We start from the raw sequence: 12,504 nt of genomic DNA, 5'->3' as shown, positions 1-12,504 counted from the left end.
TCTCTGAAGTAATTGTAATTCTATTATCTGGGATAATCCAAGTTCCGTGAATTAAACACCCCGAAATATATCTTTTCAACCATCATTTATTTCCTTTTCCTTTCTTTAATTAGAAGATAATTAATCCACTTTGAAATAATAATAATAATAATAATAATCTCCATCAAGAAAATTCAACAACCAATGGGTGACATGGAACAAAAATTCAGCGCATCAAATACTTAAATGCCCATTAATTATTGAGATTGTGATGAATATAATCAATATTATAATTCCAAATTTTCAATAGTCGTTTACTTTATCATTCTTTCATGTTGGAAGCCTCAAGGCTTCTCAAATACCCATCCAATGTGGGACATCGAATGAGTATTGAAAATAAAAACGAAGGGGCATTGAATCCTCTTTATAGAGGAGCCTCAATGTCACTTTTTTGTTTTTTGGCGATGTGAGACAAAATTAATGGGCCCTTTGTCTCTCTTTTAAAAAAAAATTAAATTATTATTATATTGTTTTTATTTTATTATTTATTATTATTATTGTATTGTTTTATTTATTTATTATTATTATTATTGTCATTATTGTATTGTTTCTATTATTATTATTATTATTATTATTATTATTGTATTGTTTCTATTTTTTTGTAATGTCTTTATGGGTCATTTTATATGTTAACCGCTAAACTTAAACATTTAATTTTACCAAGCATCATTTTACAAATTGTTGATATAATCCGCTGGTCAAACCATCTAACACAATCCGCTAACCGCTAACCGCCATTTGCCCAACAAGGCTGTTGATTATATGAATCGCAATGAATATCTTTAATTACAATCCTTTAATAACAAAAAATAAATTATTCACAAATAGTGAAAGTAAAACACACCGAATAATACAAACACACACAAAAGATATAAAATACTCACATAATAAAAATAATCTCAATACCAACTATACAATAAATGATCACGAACTCTTATAGTGGGACTTAGCGTAGTACTGTAAAGTTAGGAGTTCACTCCATGCATCTCATGCAATACTTATTATTTCAAATTTCTTGCATGCTTAAATTAAAAAATAATACATTATCCTAATCATAATATACGAGTTAATAATTATGAGTTCAAGTTCTAATTAAAATCTATGATCAAAATGTGTGAACTCAAGTGAAACAAACAGAACTTAACTAAGTTGTGTAAACATGATATTAAGAATTTGGACTTATGTATATATTCAAAAACATTTACTATACAAAATAAATATTTTGAACGGTGAATGTACGTAGTTTATTATTGTGTCTGTATATACATACATGTATATATGTCAATTTTTGGTAACGGTAAATAGTCATAGCAACAGTAAATGCACGAGCAAATTGCCATTTAATTTTGGTCTACTGACTATAGTGGTCCTATTAATTTACATCCACGATTTTCAAACGTGTTAATTGCATACCACGACTTTTCAATTTGTATCAATTTTGGTCACTCCGGCCAAATTACCGGCGAAATTTCGCCGGAAAATGGTCACTCCGGCCAAATTACCGGCGAAATTTCGCCGGAAAATCATAACTCCGGCCAAATTACCGGCGAAATTTCGCCGGAAAATCATAAACCCTAAAATATTACCGGCGAAATTTCGCCGGAAAATCATAAACCCTAAAATAATGAGGGCGAAATTTCGCCGGAAAATCATAAACCCTAAAATAATGAGAGTATTTTAGACATTTCACATATACTTTCATCTTCTCCGGCGAATTCATCTGTTCTTTTTCTTCTCCGACGATCCAAAATGGCGTTCTTTGCGTTTTTCAACCCCTTCTCTTTCTTCCCTTCACTCTTCTTTTCTTTCTCCTTTTCCCCATTCTTCTTCTGCTTACTCTTTTTCTCTTCGTTGAATTCTTCGGTATTGCGAAAAGTTAAATTCTTTTCCAAAAATCGAAACAAAGCTTCTGCATTTAGTGGAATTGGATTTAGAAGGAGTTGGGATTAAAGAACTCCCCTCATCGATTCAACAACTACATGGCCTTACTAAGCTATGTTTGATTAGATAATCTAGTTTGCCTTTCTACTGGCTTATGTATGCTGGAAAAACTTGAAGTTCTTTAAGATTACATTCTGCAGTAAAATAAAGTCATTGCCACTTAATGGCTTGACCATTTTGGATCGCCGGAGAAAGAGAACGCCATTTTGGATCGCCCGAGAAGCAAAAGAACAGATGAATTCGCCAGAGAAGAAGAAAGTATATGTGAAATGTCTAAAATATCCTCATTATTTTAGGGTTTATGATTTTCAGGCGAAATTTCGCCGGTAATTTGACCGGAGTGACCAAAATTGATACAAATTGAAAAATCGTGGTATGTAATTAGCACGTTTGAAAGTCATGAATGTAAATTAATAGGACCTCTATAGTAGTAGACCAAAATGACAATTTGCTCGCAAATGCACCAACCTACTAAAAGCAAAACTTTTTAATTTACACTCTTAGTGATGCTGACTCAACAACTAAACGGAGAAATTTAGGCCTCTAGTTAAAGTTTAAACCACTAATAATTAGCATTAGACTATTAAATGCATGCCACGCACTAATGTTTTGGCACCAATTTTAACGGTGAAGATTTTTATTTATTTATTTTTTGAAATAATATTGACTCTTTTACATTGTAGAATGTGTTCATCTATACTTTCTCAACATATTGAAGCAAAAGAATCAATATCACCCGCACTGTGCACCAACTTTAACGATGAAGAATTTTTTAAAGCTCGAAAAGTGATGACCAAGTAAATAGAGGGATTTTTATATTAAAAAAATTACAAGTTTGATTTTTGTTAATACCTTTTCGTTTTATTGCGGTTTAACTTTCCTGTATGATAGCTCGCACTATTATACAAGAATAGATTTAGTCCGTTTATACCTTGCTAGTGGCTACGGTGGTGGTGGGTTCCCCTTCTTTAAAAAAAATTAAAAAAAATTGTGGAGCAGTTAGCATTATCATTAACAATTTGTAATTAAGGCAAGTATGTAAATAATGGAACCATACATCATATTAGTAACGTATTTTTAAATGATATGATGTCAATATAATAAGAAGTTTATATACCAAAATTTTAAGATTATATAAAATTTATATCATATACTACGTATATAATTGATTTGCAATCATATATGCGATTTATGAAATACATATATACTTTTCCAGCATTCCATGATCCATAGAAATTTTTGTACTAGGAAATGTCATAGGAAACAAATTTTCAACATATAAAATGTTGGATATATATATTAACGATATCTATATTTTAAATAATGTTTTCAATACAAAAAAAAATATTAATTTTATGTGAATATATTTAAATTATTACTAAATATTTGATTTGGATTATGGTTAGGATTTTGATGTGACATTTGAAACCAATGGGGAAGACTTATTTATTTATTTCCATTCACATATAGCACTAAAAACTTGCTCTTTATTCCCTTATTGGCCTGAATTTTAATAAGTTTCACAATCTATATAAAGTAATTAATTAATTTGATTACAAATCAATAAAAAGATAAAATATAAAAATATAAAAATTCAGTGCGTGTAACATTATCCAATGTTCTATAGCGAAACTCCATTTTGACTCCCAACCCGAAACCGCTCCAAAATCCTCCGTCTATGGCCGCCGGCGAGCACCGAAAGCTCTTTCCGGTGAATCAAACCGAACTTATGGATTACTCAACGGCGCCGCCGGCGCCGTTGAGTAAACATGTTCTGAGCATCTCTCCGTACATAATTATTGCGGTGGCGTTGCTTGCCAGCTTTCTCCTCCTCCTCGGCTACTATTTGATCATTGTCCGGAACTGCTCCGGCTGGCAACGGCGGCGACGCGGCGACTTGCGGGTCGGCGGCGTTGAGAATGAAGACTTTTTTGTGGAAAACCGCCGGGGCCCGGTGGTGGACCATCCTATCTGGTATATCCGTACAATCGGGCTGCCGGCGGCGGTGATTGGTAAAATAACGGTTTTGAGCTACAAAAGCGGCGAGGATTTCGTGGACGGAACGGATTGCTCCGTTTGTCTTAACGAGTTCCGTGACGGCGAGAATCTCCGGTTGCTGCCCAAATGCAGCCACGCGTTCCACGTCGCGTGTATCGACACGTGGCTGAGGGCCCACACCAACTGCCCTTTGTGCCGCGCCGCCATTGTTTCCGACGTCCCCGCAGCTCCTCCGATTCCCGCCGCCTCGCCCGGAAGCGAAGTTCCGGCGGAAAACGGCGGCGGAGAATCCAGTAACAATAACAACAACAATCAAGTTGGAAGAAATCAAGAAAACGAAGTGATTAGAATTCAAGAATCCGGCACTGTGTCATCAGCGCTAAGAAGATCTTTCTCCATAGACTCTTCAATGGCTGCAAATTTCCCCAATCCGACGTTCAAGGATTCAACAACTCAGAAAATGGCGATGAAGAGATCGGTTTCGTATGGTGGGAGGTCATTTTTCTCCGGTCCAAATCCCAATTCCATACTCCCTCTGTAACAATCTTTTGGGTAGCTCAAAACCAACAAAACAGGGGGTATGCAGTTGTAAGCCCAAATTATGGCTTGATCTTACAATTGCTGACCTTTTTTATTTTTTTTTATAACGAGGAAAACTCGCAAATTATAACCTGGTATGTATTAAGTAATTTCGTTCTTGTGTAATAGTTTATAAATCACCACATGAATGAGTTAATTGAGATTGAGTATTGCAGAGTTTTGTTTTATGATTGATTGTTTGTTTTAAGTCAGTCATCAAATATTTCATCTTGTTATATATTTTTTTGAGTGACCAAGAAAATTCATATTAGTTATTTAAAAGTGTGCATTAGATAAATCCTAACTAATAAAAGAGTACAAGGAGATAAACTAAAGCCAATAAATCATATGTTACTGAGTCAAACTTGTAATTTTATGATTATAAAATAAATAAAATAGCATGATAAACTTGATTTGGATTGTCTACTTTTGATATACATTTGTCAGGGTATTATTAAGGTTAATTCTTAGGACATAAAATTATTATAATATGGTATAAGTCAATTGCTGGGGTGGGGCCAAGAAACTTGTACTTGGACTCAAAATGTTCAGTCGGTCAGTCCCTCAAATAAGAAAATGAAAATGGTCAAAAATAGACTTGAAATGGGTGGTTGGTTAGATAAAGTAAATATCACAAATTTATTTCTTATTAACACAATTTCGATTCAACTAGAGCCATAGATTCCGTGGTGATGATAATGGAAATGAATGAAATCATGAGAATCAATATTTTATTAATCGGATTATTTTAAAAGATCCCCAATTCAATCTTTTTGGTATGACTTAGTATGTATTGTTGTGTATATCAATCAAATTAATACTTTTAATTTATTCGGTCAATTATCGAATAGGAATCCCTTAGCACTCAATGCACCAGCAATCCATATTCCATTGAAAACACAAGTTGGATGACCAAAATCTTCTACAATTTTATGTATATGGCTTACAATCAACTATAATATTGTAATAATATTAAGTTTTAATTTTTTTATATTTTAAATAATTGATTGAAACAATAATTATACCCAACATTATTATATACTCAGTTAAGTTGGATACATTCTTAATTTGAGCTAGTTAACTATAAATAACTCGATTAATTTACTCATATTTTTAATTTGAGCTAGTTAACTATAAATAACTCGATTAATTTACTCATATTTTTTAGGGTGATGAGAAAAACATGAACAATTGTGTGCACTGAACAAACTTGACATAGTGACCTTATCTAATAAAAGACAACAAAAAGTTAAACCATTGCTTATGGTTAGCTTAAACCAATATAATAAGGTGTAGCTCCACAAGCAATTGTTATAAATATATTGCATTGTGTATCCTGATACAAAAATTCTGTACGTTCAATTAACACATTCTGCACCTACCATTAATAATTTTTGTACATGTAATAACTTGATAATTGCATAAATGGTAATGAAATTTGATTAGGAAAGCTATCATTATCAAAAAGGATTAAGCATCTCATTCCTCTACGGTTGTTAATGAACTTTTATCTAATCTAATCATCACCCAAAGATTGCTTAGGTGTTAAGAACTGTTTCCGTAAGCTTTCTTGATTAGTTCCATGATAGCCATCACTGATCAGTGATCACTAAACTTTTCAACCTATTTACAAATAAAGCACGTCCAGATTCCAAAAATTCCGGATTAATAATTTCTTCTGATCTTTTCGCCGGAGAAGATGGCGGAAAGAGGTTCCACACCGCTCCCGCCGCCGGTGGGATCGGAGAAATGGGTGGTGATGGCCCATACGGATGTTATTTTAGTGTGTCTTATCTGTGGCTTCTTGGTAATGGGCTGCGTCGTCATCTACTTCCACCAATGCGCCGACCGCCTGCTCGCTAGGGACTTCGCCGGCGACAGAATCGTCCGGCAGCGGCGCGGACTAGACTCGGATGTCATCGACGCCTTTCCGAGGTTTCGCTACTCCGACGTGAAGGCGCTCATGATAGGTAACGGCGCGCTAGAATGCGCCGTGTGTTTGAACGAGTTCGACGACGGCGAGGAGAATCTCCGGCTGCTCCCTAGATGCTGCCACGTCTTCCACACTCACTGCATCGACGCGTGGCTGGCGGCTCATGTCACCTGCCCCGTCTGCCGGGCGAACCTTATCGCCGGCTCCGCCCGCGAGTTCCACGGGGATTCTGTACCGAGTCACAACCCAGTATAAGATTAAGTTACCTTGTAGTATCTGTTCATAACAGTTTTCTCTCTATTAGTTTTTTTTTTAGTACTACCGACTCTGTTAGAATGTAGTATCTGTTAATAGCTACTTTCTCAATCTACTGAAGCACAAAGAGTCAACAGTTGCCTCCACGAACCCACTCCCATCATCCATGTGGGCCGAAACACCTGGTGCCACGCCCACGAAACACCTGGTGCCACTCTTTGGCCTTTATTAGTCTCTTTACTTAATCGAGAACACTAACTAAATGTAAAATTACAAAAATATCACCACAAATCACACCAACAATATCAGCATAAGTCATTAGGGGCATTATATTTTAGGGTTTGGCCAACAACATCATGCGAAATTGTGTGTTAAGCTCCAGCAACCTGGATTTCTCCGGCGTGCATTCTTTGAGGAAAGGAGCAGCTTCAAGAACATCCTCAAACAATGTAACCAACGACGGCGTTTCTTCCTCATCAACAAGCTTCATCCCAATTATCTCCCCGGTAATGTTAGCCCAATGTCCTACAACGGCAAGCGCAACATCCAAGAAATCTATCTGGTTATCCTTCCTGTCGCCGACGGCGCCGTCGAGGATTTTCAAATACTCGCGAGCTTCTTTCACGTTCTTCTCCAGCTCTTCTCCTTCCGAGGAAAACGTTTTTATCACCGCTGGGAAACACTGAAAACAGCAAATACTAACTTCACTCAGCAAATTATATTTCATTTATGCATCACTAACAATCATAACTGGTTGGTTAGCTTATATGCAACTTTTTCAATTAATTTTTTGAGAAAAGAAATTAAACCAATCAGTTATTAGCTAACAGCTAATTTACCAAATACTTTTTTAGAATCAGCTAACGTTATCAACTAGTCATACCCTCTAATCCAATCAGTTAATGACTATCACCTAACCACTATTTACCAAACACCAAACATCACCAATAACTTGTATATTTCTTAGGACACCTAAATTAGAACAACTAAGCCACAAGACAACACACTTTCAGATGATTGAAAAAAATGGTTGATAACGTACCTTCTCATCGGCAAATTTTGCCCAAAATCGGAGCTGCGCTCTCTCGTAGGGATCCTCCGGGAAGAGAGGGTTCTGCTTCCACGTCTCATCAATATACTCAAGAATCACAAGAGATTCCGCCACCGGATTCCCATTGTGCACAAGAACCGGAATCTTTTTATAAATTGGATTGCTCTGCAACAGCAAAGAACTCTTCTTTCCCGACATGAGATCTTCTTCTAGGTATTCATATTCAACTCCCTTGAGCTTCAGAGCCCAGTGAACTCTCAGGGCGTAAGGGCTTGCCCAGAATCCCAAAAGCTTCACTCCCTCTTCAGCCATGGCTAACAATCCAAGAACTTGCAATAATGTTACTTTAATTTGTAATGGATGTGAGTATACGATATTTGTTGTGCATGGTGGGGATTATATAATGTGTAGAATTGACAAGTAGAAGTTTGTGACCATTCGTTTCAATGTAATTTGATAAATAATTGACTGTTCATCTGGAAGTACCCACATTTGACTAATCATCCATAGGATAAGAACATTGACTGAGAAAAAAAAAATCAGTTTTAATGTAACCCTTAGCTTCTATAGTCATCAAAAGTACAAATTTTGCATCCATGAATTGACTGTACATATAAACATAGAAAAGTAACCTTTGAATATGAAACAGGACAACTTGATTAAACATGTATGGAAAATTTATTGAAATTTTTGAAGTTTAAAACCTCTGTTGTACATAGCAGGACCTTAGTACAATCATCTCTCTCTCTATCTCAATCAAAAAAAAAAAAAAAGAACCAGACTCATACAGATTAATGAAGCCCTTGAACCATTTAAGAAGCTTAATTGTGTTTTTTGGTCTTAAAGATATTCAAAGATTGATGTCTATTCCCCAGTTAGAGCAGAGATGACAGAGCTTGTGAAACATTTCTTGAAATTCGATCGTGGATAGGCTCCTGCATGAAGCATAGATAGCGACGGGCATCAATAATTTCCGAGCAAGAAGAAAGAAACATATTGATTTATAGGTTTTACCTTTGTGGAAGGCAGCTCGAATTTGGACTTTGTAATTGTCTCGAACAAGAAAATGTAACTGTCATTAGAACAAAAGTATCGTTATTACCTGGTATTTATGAGGAGCACAACACAACAATGCCAGATGCAAAAAGTTACGGTAGTGATTGAAAACAAGTGCAGTATGAAATGATTAGGAAGTATAGGGTGAGAGCGATATGGATAGCATACCGCCAAGCTAATTCAGCAACGAGTTCTTCTGGAGCATCAGGCAAAACCTATAAGTGTAACACCGTCATTAGATAAACTGGATGTGCATGGGATCAGAAAATCGAGAGGAAGTGTTTGTCCGATATATCACTTGCCTTGTCCTCGTAGGGATTGCAGTGACTTTTAAACCACAATCTCAAAAATTCCTGCATATACGAGTTACTATATAAGTTGTATAAGATTAACCGGATAATACTTGAATTACAAAGGAAGACATTATAATGATCAAACCTTGTCAACGTTTTCAGGCTCAAGACCATTCTGGAAGCGATCCTCGTAAGAATTAGCAATCCAGTATCTGCTCGAGTCTGGGGTATGCACCTGAAAGTGATTATGCGCGGTTCATAATATGAAGTGAAGGGGAAAGAATTGTATTTTAATTTAGTCAATTGAAGTGCATGGTACGTGCTAACGTGCAGAGAGAGAAATAGGGTATCATTTGCATCTAATTTACCTCATCGATCAAAAGAACAGTTCCATCAGGCCCCTTCCCGAATTCGTACTTTGTGTCCACCAATATTAGGCCGTGTTCCAGTGCAACACGCTACAATCAGAAATCAGAAATAAGTGAAAAAAGCGGTAAGAAAGTTGGCTAAGATAGGCTGAATGGATAAATCGAGGAGAGATTACATTTACTGAACTGAAAGAAAGAAAGAGGGAAAACATAAAATCCTGCAGAATTATAGTAAAAAACATGAAGAAGACAAAGCTCACCTGCCCAAATTCAAATAACCGCAAGGCTTTCCTACTTGCGTCATCATAATCAGCTTGAGTCATTAGCCCTTGCTGAACTATCTGCAATGCATATCGTTCGTTTAAACCCAAATATTAAAAATTAAAGCAAAATTCCAACTTTATTTTTCCAGGAAAAGATTTTGTTTCTCTGAACAAGAGAAGAAGAGTACACATCTCAGAGAAATTTCTAAGTATAAACCTCATCTGGGGTTACGGGGACATCATGATCTGCAGCTTTAGTAGTTGGAGTAAGTATATTTGCAGGTAATTTTTGACTTTTAACCAAGCCTGTTACACATTAAAGTAGAAAGTCGTCAAAATCCAACTTCAGATATCAACAATTCTAGTTATCGGTTCTAAAGTTAAAACATTTACCATCGGGAAGGGCATTGCCACAATAATTCCGAACCCCTTTGTTGTAAACAGTCCAAAGTGATGTATCAGTGCTTCCAGTCACATACCCTCGAACTGTGACAGGCAAAAGTTTCAATGTCCTCGTTATATTTTATTTGCAATTAGTAGTTCAAAACGAACTTTAATCCCACAATTGAAACAAAACAAGCTTCCCATGGGGACATAGAAGACCAAAAACCTTATCTACATATCTTACCAACAAACTCAACAGGGAAAACCGAACACTTCTTGGCAATGGTGACATTCTTATCCGGTGATGCTACCACTGCATTTGGAGTGATGTGTTGGGTTTTATCAAACCACCATAAACTCGTCTCGTTGAGCACCTACACGATCCAATGCTCAATCAAATTGAGACAGTCAATCCCTCTGCCCTAACAGCAGTTAAAAAGGGCACAACAAAGGAAATTACCTGGCCCTTGAAGGGAATTGAAGCAAGAACCCTATCAAATGCGCTTTGCCGGTCTGTTGTCACCAGAACAAGATAATCCCCTCCATCATATATATCCCTAACCTTCAGACAAAGATTGGTGACCATTGCATACAGGATTTCAACTTCTCCTCTTTTCTGATCAAATGCACAGCTATTTTGAAGCAGAAAATAAGCAAATTTTGGGTGCAACCTAGCCAAGTTGATTAAAAGTTCACTCCCATGACTTAGTAACTACAAAATTACAAGCTCGACCCCATGACTTAATAACTACAAGGTTTCAAGTACTTTCATCTAACAACAAGAAAAGCAAAATTTATCATAAACCTCATAATTTCAGTTTTTGCGCAATTTTAAGATAAGTAATCAAAACAAAACAAAGGGAAGCCTCTACCAATCAAATAGCCTATGCCCTTTCTGTTAAAAACACAATCTTTCACAGTTTCACTGATTCCATGGAGCTCGCAGAGAAAAATCCAAACTTTTTTTTTTGTTCCAGTAAAACATAAATTGCAAGCGAGTGTTTGGAATTACCTTGCCGCGGGTCTTGGATTTGAGGCCAGGAACGGTTAAATCGAGGTGGGTCTCCGACAGACAATTAGAAAGCGTGCTCTTGATAGCCGCCATGGCGTCCTCCTTGCGCTCGCCGCTGATTAAGGCCTCGAGCGCGGCCGAGTTTTGCTTCTGCTGAGGGTTCGACGGCGTTGCTGACGCTGCAGATATTGAGGGGTAAGTATTCTTCATTCTTGGAAAAGCTTTGCGCGACGATGATGGACAGAAAGACAGCCTGGATTGATTGTTTGTCGGGGTGAGGAGTTTGGGGTTTTTCAGGGCGTTCGGAGGGTTTAAGGTTGGGAGAGACTGAGCCATTCCGCTCTTACTTCGTTCAGCTCTGCGACGAACGTTGTTGACGCCTACGGCGGCACTGCGTTTTTCGCACTCTTTATATATTCGCTTTCCGTCTCAATTTGATTCCCAAAAAATAATATTTTGCTCAACTTGCATTTTTGGCCTGCTTATAATCAAACGCTTATCAGCACCTTAAAATTTAAACTTATAACTGTATAATTTTTATTCTTGTGGTCCAGTGGCATCAAACGATTCTTGTGCTTCAATAGGTTGAGAAAGTAGTTATAAACAGATACCATTGTAATAGAGTTAGTAGTATTCAAAAAAAAAACATGACTCTAATACTACTTGTTAGATCAAACGTTAAAAAAATTATAACTTGTAATGAATACGTAACTTTATTTCCTTACATACCATCACATTTTTTAGATGCAGAGTGGTGGAGTTAACTCTTCAAGCTTCTAGCTACCACTTGTTCGTCTTGACTATTCATCGACTTTCGCTCAACAAATTACTTTATTATTCATTGCAAATAACTGAGTTAGTTCTCAAGTAAAAAGTTTATACCAAAAATGCAATATTAAATTATTCAGATCTTGACATAATCACTATAGAGTCGGATTGTAGAGACGAGATATTTCACTTTTTACACCCAAGAAAACTACTTCAGGCCATTAATAATAATAATATGTATACATTTAAAAAAAAAAATTGTGAAGAATGGAAAAGAATATTTGGGCTAAGGAATTCCAACTGATGGGCCAAGCAGAAATGGGCCATCAAGCTAATCAATTGTCCCAACTCTAAACAACTCTTGCATGGACCATTAAGTAGGAATTGCCCATTATTATTGCTCTTGAAAGTTGTAATCATTACACCACTTTAATATATGTTGCTTAAAAGAAAAAATAAAATAACACCTTTTTTTTTAATGTCTTTTTGGTCTCAGGTCCATCACAAAATTAAGTAATACATGTAAGGAAAGTAGGTGGGGTGGGGGGGGGGGGGGTTTAATTT

At 36.4% G+C, this 12,504-nt stretch overlaps 3 protein-coding genes across 3 annotated transcripts; 1 reads left to right on the top strand and 2 right to left on the bottom strand.

Annotated features, from left to right (window-relative positions):
• The first annotated feature begins 3,546 nt into the window (after window positions 1-3,546).
• Window positions 3,547-4,725, top strand: LOC116023024 (RING-H2 finger protein ATL54-like). The gene has a single exon (XM_031263964.1). It carries the CDS (start codon window positions 3,659-3,661, stop codon window positions 4,517-4,519), a length of 861 nt encoding a protein of 286 aa, XP_031119824.1. The 5' UTR covers window positions 3,547-3,658; the 3' UTR covers window positions 4,520-4,725.
• A 1,125-nt stretch (window positions 4,726-5,850) lies between these two features.
• On the bottom strand, window positions 5,851-8,154 carry LOC116023826 (glutathione transferase GST 23-like). The gene is made up of 3 exons (XM_031264846.1): window positions 7,788-8,154; window positions 7,132-7,427; window positions 5,851-6,719 (listed from the first exon to the last, which is right to left on the bottom strand). The coding sequence occupies exons 1-3, from the start codon at window positions 8,106-8,108 to the stop codon at window positions 6,539-6,541; spliced, it is 798 nt and encodes a 265-aa protein (XP_031120706.1). The 5' UTR covers window positions 8,109-8,154; the 3' UTR covers window positions 5,851-6,538.
• A 297-nt stretch (window positions 8,155-8,451) lies between these two features.
• LOC116021920 (phosphoribosylaminoimidazole-succinocarboxamide synthase, chloroplastic) lies at window positions 8,452-11,605 on the bottom strand. Its single transcript, XM_031262448.1, has 12 exons — window positions 11,173-11,605; window positions 10,621-10,722; window positions 10,405-10,534; window positions 10,170-10,262; window positions 9,994-10,082; window positions 9,774-9,854; window positions 9,514-9,603; window positions 9,291-9,380; window positions 9,155-9,205; window positions 9,021-9,067; window positions 8,811-8,868; window positions 8,452-8,731 (listed from the first exon to the last, which is right to left on the bottom strand). Exons 1-12 carry the CDS (start codon window positions 11,506-11,508, stop codon window positions 8,672-8,674), a joined length of 1,227 nt encoding a protein of 408 aa, XP_031118308.1. The 5' UTR covers window positions 11,509-11,605; the 3' UTR covers window positions 8,452-8,671.
• Window positions 11,606-12,504: the final 899 nt, after the last annotated feature.

Source organism: Ipomoea triloba, chromosome 6, assembly GCF_003576645.1.
Source record: "Ipomoea triloba cultivar NCNSP0323 chromosome 6, ASM357664v1".
In the NCBI taxonomy this organism is placed as follows: Eukaryota; Viridiplantae; Streptophyta; class Magnoliopsida; order Solanales; family Convolvulaceae; genus Ipomoea; species Ipomoea triloba.
This window is presented reverse-complemented; position numbering and strand designations above follow the sequence as displayed.

Bases quoted from the DNA above. Each gene is read 5' to 3' on its own strand.
- LOC116023024 (XM_031263964.1), top strand. From the start codon at position 3,659: ATGGCCGCCGGCGAGCACCGAAAGCTCTTTCCGGTGAATCAAACCGAA.
- LOC116023826 (XM_031264846.1), bottom strand. From the start codon at position 8,108: ATGGCTGAAGAGGGAGTGAAGCTTTTGGGATTCTGGGCAAGCCCTTAC. The intron at 7,428-7,787 runs GTACGTTATCAA...TGCTGTTTTCAG, and splicing joins CAAAATTTGCCGATGAGAAG to TGTTTCCCAGCGGTGATAAA. The intron at 6,720-7,131 runs GTTGCTGGAGCT...GACTCGGTACAG, and splicing joins TGCACGCCGGAGAAATCCAG to AATCCCCGTGGAACTCGCGG.
- LOC116021920 (XM_031262448.1), bottom strand. From the start codon at position 11,508: ATGGCTCAGTCTCTCCCAACCTTAAACCCTCCGAACGCCCTGAAAAAC. The intron at 10,723-11,172 runs GTAATTCCAAAC...CTTTGTCTGAAG, and splicing joins AATCCAAGACCCGCGGCAAG to GTTAGGGATATATATGATGG. The intron at 9,381-9,513 runs GTAAATTAGATG...AATCACTTTCAG, and splicing joins CTGTTCTTTTGATCGATGAG to GTGCATACCCCAGACTCGAG.